Source organism: Panicum virgatum, chromosome 8K, assembly GCF_016808335.1.
Source record: "Panicum virgatum strain AP13 chromosome 8K, P.virgatum_v5, whole genome shotgun sequence".
NCBI classification, from domain to species: domain Eukaryota; kingdom Viridiplantae; phylum Streptophyta; class Magnoliopsida; order Poales; family Poaceae; genus Panicum; species Panicum virgatum.
In genome coordinates, this window is record NC_053143.1 from 52,203,564 (window position 1) to 52,221,467 (window position 17,904).

Genomic DNA, 17,904 nt, shown 5'->3' on the forward strand with positions numbered 1-17,904 from the left:
TACTCAGGCCTGAACTCTGAAGTCTGGATCACTGAAGAAGACTGGCACCAGCAGAAAACTTGGTGCGCGGCCCTTATATACAGTCATGCAGATCTTCTGCAGAATTTAAAAGAAAGTTTCAAACATTTAAGCAAGTAATGGATTAAAGAACATGCTGCTTTGTACAGGCTACACAGAGATAGTTCCTGATTAGCACTATCGGACAGAACAGAACTTTCAGGCTTTGGCACGCAGTTCTGCATTTTTTTTATATTAGAACCATCATTCAGTTCTGCCGGTTCCTTTAGTGCGTCCACTGCACAATAATGCGCGACTGAATTTCTCTTATCTTGAGAAAAACAAAATCAACCATGTACAGGCATGGAATTCAGCTCGACAGATTCAGCCAGAGAACTGCAGGAGATCACACATGCGAGCACAGAAAGGGAGGAGGTTTCAGATGTTGAGCCCTTGCATGTGATGTCTAAACAAGATGTGCAGATGCAGCTATGAAATTTCCTGCACGGAAGCGGAGCACCGCCCGGTGGCCGGGCACGGCTAACTTCTGAACCTGACGACGAGGACGAATTCCTGAACCTGAACAAACACCATCCAAATATATACCTTCCATACTGATCGGAGCCCTCGGCATGCAGAGCAGCATGTCTTTTGGCAAAAAAAAAAAAAGCTCATTTAGATACAACATGTCACTCCCATGGAACAGCTCAAGCGCCTATGGTTGTGCCGCTGGTGTCTTTGAACAAACAAAATGTGTTCTTGATTGGCCGCTGGTTGACTCATTCATCTGGTTTTGTGCTAAGCCAGTAGCTCCTCTTGATTAGTAGGTTCCATGGTTCAGTGGTAGTTTTGTATTTCAAAAAGGACATAGAATCCATTAAGTGCAGTATACATGATAAAACACAAGGCAACCACACTGGAGTACAAAGCATCACACTCTTAATGGGTCTCTTTATGTTCGTTTTGAACTGATCAATTTGATTTCGTTGAGGGGGTTAAACTAAATAGAACGCCTTTGGTACCATGAGTACTGTGATGGCCAAATCTTAACCTTGAACAAGTTTATATTTGAAGAAACAAACTCAAGTTCTAAAGTAATATCCTTACTCGTTTGATAAATTCAGTTTAGATTTTCCAACTGCCGAGCCACCGCTCACCATTACAGCCGCCCTTTGGGCCTCAACCTCAACGCCCCCGGCACACCTCCGGCCTCCTTCCACGCCGTCCAACCCCGCAAATGGATTGATGGTGAGCTCCTCTTGCTCAGGGTATCGCTAATGCCTCGTGCTCGTCCCTGCTCGCTCCGGAACGCCGGCTTGCCGTCGCGGCCGGCATGGGCGCCGGACCCTTGACCTCGGCCGAGCCTTGACCGTGTGACTCTGACGAGGCACGGCGCCGCGACCTCCTTCCGCGATCCAGTCCATCTGCACCGCACACGCCGCATCGGACGGCTGGTAGGCGCCCAGGGGTGGACGGTGTTTGAATTACCGTCCACCCGCACGGTATCTGAGACACCGTCCACCCCCTGGGCCGGCGAGGAGCGCTGCCTCCGCCTCACAGAGCGGCTCGCCGGGGCGCCGCCGAGCTCCGGCCGTCTCCCGCTTCCCTCCCCTCCTCCTTGACGCCCAGATTGGCCAGTAGATCCGCTGTAACTCGGCTGCAACTCTGCTGCGGCTGCGCCTTACCTTCCCAGTGCATCTGCAGCCGTAAGCCGGACGGAGATGAGGCTGCTCTGCTCGCCTGCTGAAGAAGAACGAAGCGCTAGGAGGTGGACGCAGACTTCTTCCTCGCCCCTCGCCGTCACCAGCACGAACGATTCAAGCACTGATGACTGTGACAGCGGCCGCAGGCAGCGCAGCGGACGGACTTGGTGCGCGCGCGGCAGCGTGGGGTCGGAGGCGACGCCCTCGAAGAGCGCCTGCGTGGACTCGCCGGCGGCGTGGTCCGCCATGTTTCGGTACGTACAAGCCGTTGCTGTCGGACACCTCCTGCTGAATGCAGGGTGCAGAGAGCAGAGTTTCAGACAAGGTACTTCCAGCCTTGCAGGGTCCTCGCAAGTTCAAAACAAGAAAACTGAGTAGCTGCCCTTATATACAGTCACACAGATCTTCTGCCGAATTTAAATGAAAGTTTCAAATATTTAAGCAAGTAATGGACTAAGAACATAGAACATTACTTGCAGTTCAGAACATGTTGCTTCGTACAGGCTACACAGAGATAGTTCCTGATTAGCACTCTCGGACAGAACAGAACTTTCAGGCTTTGGCACGCAGTTCTGCATTTTTTTTTCATATTGGAAGTTTGGAACCATCATTCAGTTCTGCCGGTTCCTTTAGTGCGTTCACTGCACAATAATGCGCGACTGAATTTCTCTTATCTTGAGAAAAACTAAATCAACCATGTACAGGCATGGAATTCAGCTTGACAGATTCAGCCAGAGAACTGCAGGAGATCACACATGCGAGCAGAGAAAGGGAGGAGGTTTCAGATGGCGAACTTCTGAACCTGACGACGACGACGAACTCCTGAATCTCAACAAACACCATCCAAATATATACCTTGCATACTGATCGGAGCCCTCGGCATGGAGAGCAGACCACATGGAGAGCATACCACTCCCATGGAACAGCTCAAGCGCCTATGGTTGTGCCGCCATCGACGCAGATGACCTGGCCGGTGACGTAGGAGGCCGCCGGCATACAGAAGAGCGCCACCACGGATGCGATCTCCGCCGGCTCCCCCGTCCGGCGCAATGGAATTTTGGGCAAAAATTCTTGCTTCACGACTTCCTCCGGGCCTACCTGTGTTCGCTCAGCAGTCAGCATATATAAATATATTTATTTATAAATAAATATCAACTATTTTACATACTACTAATACCAACCGCTTTCGTCATGTCAGTTATGACCACGCCTGGTGCGACGCAGTTCACACGAATTCTGTCGCGGGCCCACTCGGCAGCCAGGCTTCTTGTTAGCTGGTTCATTCCTCCTGCATGCAGGTCCCAACGATGGGGAAAATATATAAAGACTATGGTGTGAGATTTTTGTTATTACCTAGGAAATTTAAGTAATGTTTCTCAGCCTAGACCAAAAAAAGGAACAAACTCTTTAAAAGTACTCCCTCCATACTCGAAAAGAATGTCGGTTTATACAGCGACATGGTCTCCAAAACTTAATGTTGACTTCTTATTTTTATAAAAATACTTATCCTTATCGTAAAGTTATATATTTTGCACTGCTATGAAAATATTTTTCAAGACAAATCTATTCATATGATTTTTGTATTTTGAAACTCAACAACTTGAAAGTTATTTATGATTTATATTTCCAATGTTTGACCCAAACTTTGTCCAAAATGACATTATTTTCGAGTATGGAGGGAGTAGAGATGAAAATAAGCAAGAAACATTCATTTATAAATAAATACAAGGACAAATAAACTAACCTTTCAAATAATAATTGGATAAAAATAAGAAGCATATATGTAGATTTATCTCGTAATATGTTTTCAAAATATTGCAATTACATAGGATCATAAATTCATAATCATATTACGATTTTTTTGTTAGCTAGATGTGAATCCTTAGTTGATTTAGTTTTGGTATAGAAATTGTCTACCCAGGGTTGAGTCCCCGTTCAACATGAATGCTCTCATTTAAGGCTCATTGTCTTTTTAGCGATAGATGTGGGCTTTGTCGACAGTGGCCCTGTTTGTTTCCGCTTATAAGCGGATTCTGAATGGAAATCTCACCCAAACACTTTGTTTATTTTTTGATTCTCTAGACCGCTGCTTACCAGAAAAGTTTGAAAACAACGTGACCCCCGTACTCCCCACCGGCGCCTAGAACTCTTGTAGCCCATAAGCTAAACATTTTTTTCCTCCTCTGCCCCCTCTCCGAGTGCCCCCTCCCCCCCCCCCCCCCCCCCCCGCATCGCCTCCCATCGCCTCCCTGCACCGGCTCCCCTGCAAACGAGCCACCTCGGCAAGCCACCAGACCGTCCGCTACTCGTCCCACCGAGCTGGAACGCGTGCGCCACTGCTGGTGCCCGCCATGGCCGCCACCCTTCCACGGCGAACCCCCTTCTCCGACCATCCTCCGCCCAAAATGAGTCCCTGAATAGGTAACACTCGACCTGCTTTTTCTCACTGGCCTACCCACTGCCACCCTCCCTCGCTGGAGTAACACCGCCACCGCACAGACCCGCCGCCGCGTATAGCTCACCGCCGGCGACCCCCTTCCCGGCCACCCCAGCCCCAACCGAGGCCATCCCTAAGTATCTCTGGTCTCCTTGGTGCTCCTCCACCACTTCTTTTTCCGTTAGCGGTGAGCCCCGTTGCTGGATTTTGGCCGGCAACAATGGCTGCTGTGCCAGGGACTACATTGCAAGGCGTGAGGTCTTTTAAGGGGTGTTTCCTGCTAAAGTCCTGCAAGAGATAGTGTTAACTTTTGTTTTCAAAAGCTGTCACTTGTAAAATCCACCAAAAATCATAGAAAATCATAAAAATCATAGAAAAATGATTATTGTATCCATCATTTATTGGTATATTTGTGATGTTAATTTATTTGATCTAATAATAATAATAATATAATTATGTAGTCAAGATACTAAAAAAATATAAGAATTATTGAAAAAAATATAAAAAAGAAATATCACCAACCTCAATGGTATTTCAGACATTTTACCACTTCACTTAGAGAATCGACTTAAAATAATCAGGATTGTCAAACAACCAGCTTATTCAGACAGCCGATTCTCCAGACAGCTGGCTATCTCAAAATCTTGATGCTCACATAAGCTAGGTCCAGAATAGCGGAAACAAACAGGGCCAATAAGACGTTTGCGTGATTTCATGGATTCCAAAACTTACCGTATCTCGTTTTTTGTGTTCATTATAGTAGGGCTCAATAATCTGTCAGTGGTAAAGTGTGCCGCCGTGCAAGTTCACATGCATAACTAAAAGAAAGATAAAGTTTATTTTTGGTCATCGAACTATCGACTGCGTTCGGATTTAGTAATGCAACTCTAAAACTATACATCCGCAGCCACCCCAACTCTAAAAAACGTTCACATTTGGCCATCATGTTGTTTTGATGGGTGGTTTCGCTGAGTTCACCGCCATGGGGCGGTGGGTTTGAAAGAATAATGGAATAATCGATAGAGCCAAAGAGGTGTGTTTGAAAGATGGACTCGACTAACTTATGGCCGGCCGTAAATTGGACTGGTGGTACGGTCAACTCGTCAATAGTGTGTGGATGCACGTGCGGGGCAAGAAGAAAATGAAAAGCACATGCATGCACGTAATTTCAAAATAAAAAAGATTATAGTTTCAAAACCGGGCTTCGGAATCAAAATCCGATTGCACAGGTGTGTTTATTTCAATAAAAGCTTCGATAGTACCCGTTTTTGGAACGTCCAGTGCCAAAGTCACTGAATGGGTAAGTCACCAATCCAATCCCTTTGATAAAGATCTCACACCACTATGTTTTAATGATCTAATTTTTTTGAGAGAAAAATACTTTTTCGTGTATTCTAATTTGCTTACGATATTTGCAAAAATTGCTTATGGGTTTACATAATGTTACTTTTGCATGCCTTTGATGTTCATATTATGAAGATAGACTGTTTAGTGTCCATAGTGAATAAGGGTAAATAATTTTGTTAGGTAGGTGAATGTTGATTGCATGATTAATAATGGGTAACTTTAGTAGATTGGTTGAGCATTTTAACTAATTTATTTTGATATTTTTTCATTGTACATCAAGCAATTTATGAGTTTTGAAAAGTATTATCGAAATATATTCAAGTGAGGTCTTATTCTGAAGATCTTCTCAAAAGAGATACAATTGTGCAGTCAGAATTTGAATTTGATGGATTGTTTAAGAACTATATCTTTTTTAGTTTTAAAATTGCTTGCATGGACCACCGTACCGCGGCGGTGGAGGCTGAATTTAGTCTGCCGTACAATAGCGCAAACGTGCGGCCGGCCAAAGATATCATTTTGATTACAGATGCAAATATTGCATATATTTTTCTCAAATTTTTTTTGCATATATTCGTACCTTTGGCCATGCTGTAGATCACGAACCCTGGAAAGCCCAGGTAGCTTTTGCAATGGAGGAGATGTGCACGATGCTTCCCCCGCTGGCGATGGCGGAGTTCCGGAGGAGAGGGTGCGCGAGCTGGCTGAGGTGGAAGCACGACTCCAGGTTGGTCACCATGAGCCCGGAGTAGTCCTCCGCCGTGCACTCCACCGCCGGCTTGACCACCACCTGCGCCGCGTTGTTCACCTGTCATCGTCACCGTTCAAGCACGCCGGTCATTAGTGGTGATCCGTAGTCCGGCGATGTGTCTCCGCTTGCAACTTACGAGGATATCGAGCTTGCCGGCGAAGGTGTCCCTGACCGTGCCCATGAGCTTCTCCCTGTCGGCGCGCACGGCGACGTCGCAGACGGACAGTGGCGGAGCCAGAAATTTGCGGCTGGGTATGCCAAATATATAAAAAAAATTGAAGCTAATACATAATATAGTTGACGATAAGTTGCATAACAAATTCATAATCGCACCGTTCGGCTGCTGTTGCAGCTGCCACCGCCATTTTGCGCTGCCGCAACACGCGGTAGTGCAACAATAGTGCAATTGAACGATGCGAATAACAACCGGTGACGGACTCCTTCGCACTGATGCTGGGGCGCTGGCACTGGTACGGCGAGGGGCTTGCGGCCTACCCCCGCTGGAGTTGCCGGTGCCGAGTTGGGGAGGTCATCAGGATGAGAAAGCCGGACGCCGGTCGCCGGAGTGCCGCCAGACGCCGATCCACGGGACAGGCCAAGGGCCGAGGGCCGAAGGCGGAGGGCTCAGAGCCGAGGGCTGGAGGTGCACTGGGCAAACGCGGAGCCGTGGGACTGGGGCTCGGAACCGCGGGCAGAGACGGAGAGAATGATTCTTTTGCAGTTGGGGCTTCGTTGCTAGGCTTTATTGAATTGGGTCCATAAGTTGTATGTGATACTCCCTCCGTGCCAAAATAAGTATAGTTTTTGCCATTCAAATTTTATCCCACAAAGAATGTAGTTTTAGCTTGCAATGAGATCCATCTAATTAAAGAAATACCAAGTATACCAAGAAAGCATTACATAGAAGAATGTATAGAGCGAATCAAATATTCAGTAGATATTACTTTTTTAGTTTCAATGTGTATGCATTCATTAAGGATCCAGAAAACCAAATAAACTATATAGTTTTTAATCACAATTGGTAGAAGTAATTATGGGTAACAAAATCATTTTTTGAATGAGTAATGTGTTTGAAATTTTCTAAAACTACACTCTTTATGCAATGGAGGGAGTATATACATCTATGAATACATGTTGATATTTTTCTCTAAATCTTGGGTATGCCTAGGCATACAGGGGCATACCCCTGGCGCCGCCACTGCAGTTGGGGCTTCGTTGCTAGGCTTTATTGAATTGGGTCCATAAGTTGTATGTGATACTCCCTCCGTGCCAAAATAAGTATAGTTTTTGCCATTCAAATTTTATCCCACAAAGAATGTAGTTTTAGCTTGCAATGAGATCCATCTAATTAAAGAAATACCAAGTATACCAAGAAAGCATTGCATAGAAGAATGTATAGAGCGAATCAAATATTCAGTAGATATTACTTTTTTAGTTTCAATGTGTATGCATTCATTAAGGATCCAGAAAACCAAATAAACTATATAGTTTTTAATCACAATTGGTAGAAGTAATTATGGGTAACAAAATTATTTTTTGAATGAGTAATGTGTTTGAAATTTTCTAAAACTACACTCTTTATGCAATGGAGGGAGTATATACATCTATGAATACATGTTGATATTTTTCTCTAAATCTTGGGTATGCCTAGGCATACAGGGGCATACCCCTGGCGCCGCCCCTGCAGACGGAGACGGTGACCTGCAGGCCCTTCTCGACCCACCGGCGGCGGCACTCCTCCAGCTCCGCCGCGTTGCGGGAGCACGTGTGCACGCGCGCGCCGAACCACGCCAGCTCCTCCACGATGGCGTGCCCGATCCCCTTGCTCCCGCCGGTGACCAGCGCCGTCGCCCCGGCGAGGCTCCACCTCTCACCGCCGCCGGCTGTCGCCGACATCTCCTCTCTCTCTCTACGCTGATGCTTGGCTATGTGGTCTAGATTGATGCTGCGATGACAAACGTCTGCTTACGCAAGGAAGTGCCAATAGACAAATCTTAGCACTCTACAAAGGATATCATGTGCAGTGGCCTTTTTTTGGTCTGATTTGACATGGGCCACACACACCCAAAGGATCAGACGATATACGGTCTGGATCTTTCGAAAGCTGCGCATCAAACAATCTGTTATGTTACATACAGCGCCGAGACGTGACTGTCTGTTGTAGACTTGTAGTGTTGTGTGGTTCGATTAAAGTCCACACAGACTTTGTCAGAAAAAAAAAGACCACACAGACGTACACGTCGGCAGACGGGCAGAGATGCAGCACCAGGTAGACCACCCTCTCCCCAGCTTCTGCACGCCACGTGTACGCTGCCAGCTCCTCTCTGCTACAAGCCACTCACCGATTGAGTGGTATGGGTTCTACATGCCATACATGCCAATGAAATGCTTTGCCTGCCAAAAGTTTCTGAATACAAGTTCAGAGTCCTCATCAATCAAGAAGCTTCGATCGAGACCACCAGATACAAGGAGATCATACAGTCCATGCATCCAAGTAATTGTTACTTTTACACAGAACTTAACATGAAACATGTAAATTTTCTCTATCATCATTATTTCCCTTTTTTGTTTGCCACTGTTTAGTTCTTCAAGTACTTATGGTTCGACCACCGCTAACACAGATGACTTGGCCGGTGATGTAGGATGCGGCTGGCATGCACAGGAACGACACCACAAAATGTAAGTACAGTCAGGACTATGTATGGACTAGTAGCAAATACCTGCAATAGTTCACATGTTAGCAGATACCTGTATGGAGTATGAACTAGTAGCAGAGACCAAATTAACACCATTGTTCTGTCAGAGAACACTAGGCGCTGCTACTAGTATCAGACCAAACTATGATGCTCTATTTTACTTCTCATTTCACATGTTTGCTATTTTTTTCCATGCTCTACCTAACTGCTAGCTCAATGATTGAATAATTAAAATTCTTTTGCATGTTTGCAGTGAAGATCCGCCCGAATCAAAGCGCACTTGCTCAGTCCGAGCTCACCAAAATCAGAGGCGAGTTGTGCTTCTTCCTAACGAGTGAGGTCATCAAGAAAACCAGTGAGTTTTATGATAGTAGCTGAACATGATTTATTTTGGGTAGAGACTTGCTGTAACTTAAATTAGCAAATAGAAACTCTGGTAACTTTTTGGAATCTATCTGACTGTGCCTTAATATATTCTGCATGTGAACTGTGGTTATGTGTTTGTGTTGTATGCGTGTCAAGCTAACGTATATGTGTGCCAAATTAATCTGTATGTGAGGCAACTTGAAATATGGCCTAGTCTTTGTACTGGCAGTTGTTGACAAGAGTGTTAGCAGGCATAATACTATTTGTAATGGAGGTTCCAATCTGTAACCTAAGGTATAGATACCATTTGTAATGGAGGTTGCTCTTGTAACCTCAGGTATAGATACCATTTGTAATGGAGGTTCTTTACAGTACCCGCCGGTGACAATGAGTTATCTTCGGCAGTTCGAGAAGCGACGGCGCAAATTGCCATTTCTAGAGTCACACGCATAATGACGGTTTCAAAGCCTCTAGAATCGCCAGCAATTATACCTTTTGTACTGGCGTTGAGTAGTTGCATGGTATATTACAAAAGTGAGTGATTAAGCTTTTCAGATGACAATGAGTAGGTTATGACAATTGCCACCGTACCATTATTACCGAGAACTCACGAGATAGCCTATGCCGGCCATGTGGAGTTGTGGACTCAATACAAAATGCCAAAGACAAAGACCATGACATTTTGTAGCTCTACGTAGGAAAATAATGAAACAAAACAATTTTTTTTACAATTTTAATTACTATGATGTGAGAATAGTGCAAAGGTAGGTGCACGCTTCTACGTACAAAACAAGCTGCAGGTAGTGATTGATGGAACTATTCACACTATTAGGGATGCATCTTTGTTGACCGTGGTAGCGGGCAAAGCTCTTAGGAGTAGAAATAGGAGAGAGGTGATGAGCACAAAGTAGAAGACTAGTATATATTACCAGCTTCAACAATAAATTTATTGGTCCCACACATCCTATCAGCAAAAAGGGCACGGCCATGTGAAAGAGATCGGGTGCACTAGCCTAAGAGGGGGAGGGGGTGAATTAGGCACTAATAAAAACTTAGACCTATGGCTCCAACTAGTTTGCACAAAACTTAAACTAAAACATGCTATCTAGATGTGCAACTAGGTAGTTCTAGTGTGAAACCCCTATCCCAAAAGAGTTTAGCAACCTATAGCCTTTCCTATCAAGAAACTATTCTATGAAAGTAAAGGCACACAAATTGCTAGTATGAAATGCGGAAGCTTAATGAGCGGGATAGGAGATAGCAAACTCTTGACGCGGGTGTTTATTTCGTGGTTCGGTTAGCCACAAAGGCACACCTACATCCACGTTGTTGTAGCACTCACTAAGAGTATTGCTACTCGGCCACCAAGTCTCTTCCGTGAACACAATCACGGTCACCTTAGCCCCCGGGTTCCACTAAGGAGCTTCTCCACAAAGGATGGGGGTCTCCACGTCCCCCGCACAAAGATGTCGTCGCCGCTCCACACCAAGTCGGAGGGTCGATGACGTTGCCGGCGAGCTTCACGCTCCAAGGTGCCGGTGCACCAAGCTCTTGTTTTGGTTCAGTAGAGAACCACAGCACAAAGGCTCAAGGCCTTACAATCTCACTCACTAAGAGCTAACCTTTACACAACACTCTCAAAGTGTGCTAAGGGCTAAGAATATGATCTTGATGCTCTTGTATGGTTTGGAGATGTTCTTGGGTGTGTGTGGGATGTTTAGCAACTCCAGCAATCTTCAAATGGCCTGGGTGAGGCGTATATATAGGCCACCAAGTCTTGTAGCCGTTGCTCCAACGGTAACTAGAAAATCTGCGTATCATCGGATGAACCGATGCCTTTGGCTGAGGTAGCATCGGTTCTTCCGGTCACTCATAACCCGAAGTAGCCGTTGAACTTCTGACAGCTGACGCGGTGATCACCGGTTCAACCGATGCTTTGTTCCGATGCATCACCGGTTCATCCGGTGCTTAAGGATCTTCTCCTGGGCGCTGACGTCATTACACCGATGGTATGCACCGTAGGGGCGGCCCTTCGGGCCTTACTACGCCTATCTTTTCTTTCTCTTTGTCATCACTTGAACCTAAAAGACTGAGAATGGTCATCTTAACAATCATATTAGTCCAAGTGTTGTGTTGTCATTCGATCACCAAAATCACTCGAAATGGCATAAATGGTGCCATGTTCGTTTCACCATGCAATGGGGCTATATCAAGCAACCGGAGATTGGAGAACAATGAAAAAAGCGGTATAAACCACTCCCGCACCATAACTATAACTCTCATGTAAAAATGTAGATTGCAAGTCAAAAGTTAAAAAAATATATTTATATTAAAAATGTATAGAACTTTATATTTTTCAATAAATACCAAAAAATATGTTTCTATTACAACTAGTTCCTTTCATTTCAATTCATATTAAAAAAATGCATAACCGAATGTGAGGATAAAAAACATAAGCAATACCTTTGTTCGGGTTATTTGGACAAAATAATTGCTATGGCACAACTAAACTAAAAATTAAATCTATTTTTTGAAGTAAAATAAGATAAAATTTTCAAAAAAAAACTAGTTACCCTGCGTGGGCCACCTTGCTAATTATAGATTATTACACGAGGGCCGACCGGGAAGGATCAGATAGATCATTTTGTTGTTCAAGGATCGGAACTCCATGCAGGTAGGTGCTCATCATCATTGTCTCATGGCCCGATGGGATGAGTACTACCAGCCCCGTGAGCAACAATCTTAGACCTCCTCCAACAATAGAGAAGGTGAAGAGAAAGATCGGGTTTACTCACTACCAGAATATGGAACAACCTTGGCGGCCAAAAACCGTCAAGAAAAGTACTAAAACCGCTATGATAATAGTTTTTGGCAGCCAACCGCCAAGCAAAAACTGCCAAAAATGGAGAGCCAAGAAAATTGAGTTTCGCTGGCTGCTGGCCGCCAAGAATAATTTCCTTGGCGGTGTGGCTGCCAACGAAACTAGGACAAAGACAAAATCTGATGGAAGAAAATAGACCATACGACAAATATCTAGTAAACAACAATTAACATACATATAAACATCACCGAATGAAAGATCATGATCTTATAAGAAAAAAGAACCAAATAATTTGAAGTTCTTACAAGGGAGAAATACCAATTACAAATTTTAATTACAGATTAAAATGAGAAAATGCGACATTTTCTTGGCTGCCAGTTGCTAAGAAATGTGTCATTTCCTTGGGTACCTAATAAAACCGCCAAGAAAATGCTCAATTTACTTGGTGGTTTAGAGAGTCCGCCAAGGAAGTTCTCATTTTTCTTGGCGGACCTTAGTGACAGCTAAGGAATATAGAATCCTTGGCAGTTAAGTAGCACCGCCAAGGAAATTACATTTTCCTTGGCGGTTTAATTTCGATTGCCAAGGAAATTTTTGACCGCCAGGTAAATCCAGTTTGGTGTAGTGACTTTCTCTTGTTCAAGAGCTAGCTCATAGAAAAAAGTGGGCTCCATACTTTATTAATGTGAGAGAGGTTGTGGGACCAAATTAAGATACATTGAGTAATATGCCATGAGATAGACTATTAGAGAGCTGACTCTTTTACTCTCTCTTATTATATGTATGTATGTATGTATGTATGTATGTATGTATGTATGTATGTATGTATGTATGTATGTATGTATGTATGTATGTATGTATGTATGTATGTATGTATGTATGTATGTATGTACATGATGCTTGGTCGAGCTTGTGCACTAGCTCAACTGTTGGAGGAGGCCTAGCATGTGGTATAGCACCAGCATTGAAAGGTATGACAGGTGCCGGAAAGGTTGTCGAAGCTTTCGCGTATGCATGCTGTGCCGCAGTTGGCGTCACTGATAAACGGCCAGCACGCCCCTTTATAACTCCCGCTCAGGTGCTCGTTGCAGCCATCCGAAAAACCCTGCGAGGACTCTGCACGCATGGATCCAGACATGAACATATACGCAAGAGCTTGTGAAAAGATCAATAATAATGGAGCGAAAAAGAATATATACCGGTGGTCAGGATGACGAGTAAGAGGACGACGGCGGCCGCCGCAGAGAGATTCTTCCTTGGTGAAGGCACCATTGGTACGTTAGTTGTAAGAAGGTAAGATCCAGCTGATCGAGTGAGACGATGAGTTACTAGCTAGCGAGGATTAAGTTAATTTCAGCTAGCTGATCGAGTGAGACGATGAGTCACTATATATAGTGAGGAGAAGTTTCAGCTAGCTGAGACGATGAGTTACTAGTGAGGAGAAGTTTGGCAATATATATAGTATAGACAGGGAGAGAGATGACGTACGTGTAGTGTCCAAGTAGAGGAGAAACTCCGTCGAAACACTTAATGATGAAATTAGTAAGTTACACACTACTATGCCAGGCCAGACAAACGGAGGATGTCATCATGTAAGTGCACACAAAAGTATTCGGAGGAAGCAATGGACTGCAACCCCAAAATGTAACTGATTCGATTCCCGGCCCCTACAATCATCCGCCCGGAGAAAACAATGCAATGCAAGCCTAAAACGTACCTGATGATTGGTCGACAAGCACCACCTCTGACTCCGATCAGCAACTAAGTTTCTTCTTCTGCAAAAGCGACGTCGGAAACGAAGTATTCATCTCCTTGGCGTCGAAATATTTTGAGGCGCATGGGCGGTAGCGAAAGAAAAAACAGGTGTGGCTTCTTTTTTTTTTTCTGTTTTACATACAAGCATTTAGAGGCTTCTTTTTTTTTTCTGTTTTACATACAAGCATTTAGAGAAATTAGCGAAACGCAACAACGCTCAATTCTATCATTCACGTGGTTCATTATTACAATAATCATGTTGGAGATTAATGACCAAATCAAACAACATTTAGAATTTAATTTTGAGAAAAGCTTTCCATGCACAGCCAAGAAAGAAAATTCAATTGAATCAAATTGTTGGCAATTTATTTCCTATGAAATCTAATTGCTAGAATATTGATTCTTGGTATGAGCATCAGTTCTAAGGATCCAAACAGGCCCTGAGCTAATTGTGTCTTGGGTCTGCTTTCCGTTCATATTTTAATTTGACTGCATGGCGCATGTATTTGTAGGGAGCGGTTTATAGAGAAGTATTTTTATTTCTGCTACTCTCTTTTAAAAAAGTTATAGTTCTCGAACCGCCCGTCACATTCAAATTATAATTGCACAGATGTATTTTTTTAAAAGACCTTCAAAATAAGATGTCACTTACATATGTTTCAACAATATTTTTTAAATACACATAAATTGCTTACGTAGATTAGAAAAGAGTAAAGTACATGAGCTGTTCTTCCTGAGGTCCGCCCTGAGACAAGATCCATCTCAGAGGGATGGACATCAGAGAACCCTGTCCGAATAAACACCATCCAAATACCTTCCATACCGATCGGAGCCCTCAGCATGGAGAGCAGATCACATGGAGAGCAAAATGTATTTTGGCAAAAAAAAAAAGAGTGCTCATTAGGACACAACTTTTCTTTTGGACAAATCATCATCCAAACCCCATCATCCTGAGTTAGTTAGGCTCAGATGTCACTCATTGAACACCTCAAGCGCCTATGGTTCTGCCGCCGTCCACGCAGATGACCTGGCCGGTGACGTAGGAGGCCACCGGCATACACAAGAACGCCACCACGGATGCTATCTCCGCCGGCTCCCCAGTCTGGCGCAATGGGGTTTTCGGCAAGAAATCTTCCTCCACGAACTTCGGGTCTGCCTGTGTAATCGATGAACTCGCTCGCTAACAGAGAATGGGCCATCTTTATATATTCATATATATAAATTACACACTATACCAACCTCTTTCGTCATGTTAGTCATGACCAGGCCTGGTGCGACGCAGTTCACACGAATCCTGTCGCGGGCCCACTCTGCAGCCAGGCTTCTTGTTAGCTGGTTCATTCCTCCGGCTCATGCAAGAACAAACGATGGGACAAAAAAAAAAGTGGTCTAAGTTGCATTACTGGAAGAAGTATATCCAGACTATACTGTGAGATCTTTGTCACCTAGGAAATTTGAATAATGTTTCTCAGTCTAGATGACGAAAAAAAACTCTCACTACTACGAAAAAGATTTTTAGTGGTGGGCAAAAATGTATTTTCAGGAACGGATGTGATACCCGCTTCTACTCCTCGCAGTTAAAAATCGATTTGTAGATAGGGACAGGCAAGTGTATGCTATTTGCAACTAAAGATGTATTTGTAGGAGCGATTTCCAGAAAATGATAAAATTAGGAAAAAAAACTCAGTACGCATTTATATATATGGTAAAGCGCGCTCGTGCAAGTTCACATGAAAGAATAATAATCAGTAGATGACAAAGGTGTGTTTGAAAGATATCGTTTTGATTACAGATGCAAATATTTGCACATATTCGTACCTTTGGCCATGCTGTAGAGCACGACCCCTGGAAAGCCCAGGTAGCTGGCGATGGAGGAGATGTGCACGATGCTTCCCCCGCCGGCGATGGCGGAGTTCCGGAGGAGAGGGTGCGCGAGCTGGCTGAGGTGGAAGCACGACTCCAGGTTGGTCGCCATGACGCCCGAGTAGTCCTCCGCCGTGCACTCCACCGCCGGCTTGCCCATCGCCAGCGCCGCGTTGTTCACCTATCATCATCATCATCATCCATGCACGCCTGTCATCATTCGCGATCAATGCGAAGTCGAGGATGACTGATTTGTAGGCAACTCACAAGGATATCGAGCTTGCCGGCGAAGGTGCTCCTGAGCGTGTCCATGAGCTTCTCCCGGTCGGCGCGCACGGCGACGTCGCAGACGGAGACGGTGACCGGCAGGCCCTTCTCGGCCCACCGCCGGCGGCAGTCCTCCAGCTCCGCCGCGTTCCGGGCGCACGTGTGCACGCGCGCGCCGAACCCTGCTAGTTCCTCCACGATGGCGTGCCCCATCCCCTTGCAGCCGCCGGTGACCAGCGCCGTCACGCCGGCGAGGCTCCACCTCTTCTCTCGACTCCCGCCGACGGTCGCCATCATTTGCCGCGTGCAACCTACTGTTCTTTTGAGTACTGTCAGGTATGTTTACAACATATATCAGTGACTGATTCTTCTGCTTTGAGTAGACGGATGCTCAGATGCACAGTGATGGCAGTAGCGTTAGGGGCAGCAGGCTGAACGCCAACAACTAGCGACATTATGTGTAAAAACACATTTGGGAGCACACATATAGAAGAAGGATTAACATGTACTTGATCAATCAGATGCCATCTGTTGACACAGAATCGCGCTAACACACTCGAATGCGCTATAACGCGCAGGAGATCGTCAAAACGATCTGAACCAACGATGCCCTGGCGGACCGGTCTGACCGGTTCCGCAGACCGATCTGACCGGTGTGGAGCAGAGAACCGCGAAGACCTAGAAACGCGATCTCGGGAGGGACCCCGTCGGAGCTTGCGCGGCTAGGGTTGCTCTGAGGTCGGCAGGTCACTCAGAACGTCTTCAAACGTCGTCGAGACGAAAGAAGAAAGCAATCTAGGGTTGGAAAAGACTAGGATTTGAGAGATAAAAAGTAATGCGATATTTTGATTGATTCGATTGGGAATACCTCAATCGGCCTTAGCCTTTATATTTATAGGCCGGGGAAGTCGTATCCCTCTCCAAGTCGGTTTATACAAGAATTTCCAAAATAAAATGAAGACTACTTGGATTACAACTGGACTGACCGGTCTGACCGGTCGGCCCGACCGATTAGACCGGTCGGCCTCTAAACTGTCAGAATTGGCTGTCAACATTTGCCCCTCTGCTTTTTGGTGAGTTTCACAAGCCAAAAAGCATAAACTATCCTGATGTACATGTTTTACACAGAGCATACAAGTCTAAAAATAAAACTAAGGGCGATATCCAATACCGGCCATCTTCGTCCTCATGCACTTTGCCATACGCTAGGATAGAACTTCTTCAAGTACCTCCCATTGATAGCCCTTGGTAGACGCTCACCTCGCACCGTCTCCACCATATACGAATTACCGGAGATAACTTTAATAATCTTGTATGGACCCTCCCAACTTGGCGACCATTTGCCAAACTTGTTGCTTTTCATCCCAAGAGGCAAAATTGTCTTCCAAACCAGATCCCCAATCTGAAAAAATTTAAGTTTTACCTTTTTGTTGTAAGCTCTGGCCACCCGAAGCTTTTCTTTCTCAATCTCCTTCAAAGCCTTTAAACGCTTGTCGGTCACCTCATCAATATTATCCATCATCAAATCATGGTAATCAATAGAGGAGAGGTCATTTTGCATTGCCAATCTATATGTATCCAGATTTACCTCAACGGGTAAAACGACCTCTTGACCATACACAAGCTCAAAAAGAGTAACCTTAGTAGCACCATGTCTAGATATACGATGAGCCTACAATCCTTCGGATAACACTTCATGCCACCTCTTAGAATTTTCTTCTATCTTCTTTTTGACAAGTTTGATCAAAATCTTATTACTAGACTCGGCCTGCCCATTGGCCTGAGCATAGTATGGAGATGAATTAAGCAACTTAATCTTGTAAGATTCGGCAAAGGCACGCACCTCTTTTGATATAAATGAAGAACCTTGATCCATTGTCAAAATTTGTGGAATGCCGAATCTA

At 44.8% G+C, this 17,904-nt stretch overlaps 1 protein-coding gene across 8 annotated transcripts; it reads right to left on the reverse strand.

Moving 5' to 3' along the window:
- Positions 1 to 410: 410 nt before the first annotated feature.
- Positions 411 to 16,297, reverse strand: LOC120645165 (noroxomaritidine/norcraugsodine reductase-like). Of its 8 annotated transcripts, XM_039921934.1 has the most exons (5): positions 16,001 to 16,297; positions 15,689 to 15,914; positions 2,882 to 2,988; positions 2,636 to 2,798; positions 411 to 712 (listed from the first exon to the last, which is right to left on the reverse strand). In XM_039921934.1, exons 1-5 carry the CDS (start codon positions 16,295 to 16,297, stop codon positions 705 to 707), a joined length of 801 nt encoding a protein of 266 aa, XP_039777868.1. In that variant the 3' UTR covers positions 411 to 704. The 8 variants fall into 8 exon arrangements, with proteins under 8 accessions (XP_039777868.1, XP_039777867.1, XP_039777875.1 ...); XM_039921933.1 differs by lacking the exon at positions 411 to 712 and having other exon boundaries at positions 2,061 to 2,798; XM_039921941.1 differs by lacking the exon at positions 411 to 712 and having other exon boundaries at positions 2,761 to 2,794.
- Positions 16,298 to 17,904: the final 1,607 nt, after the last annotated feature.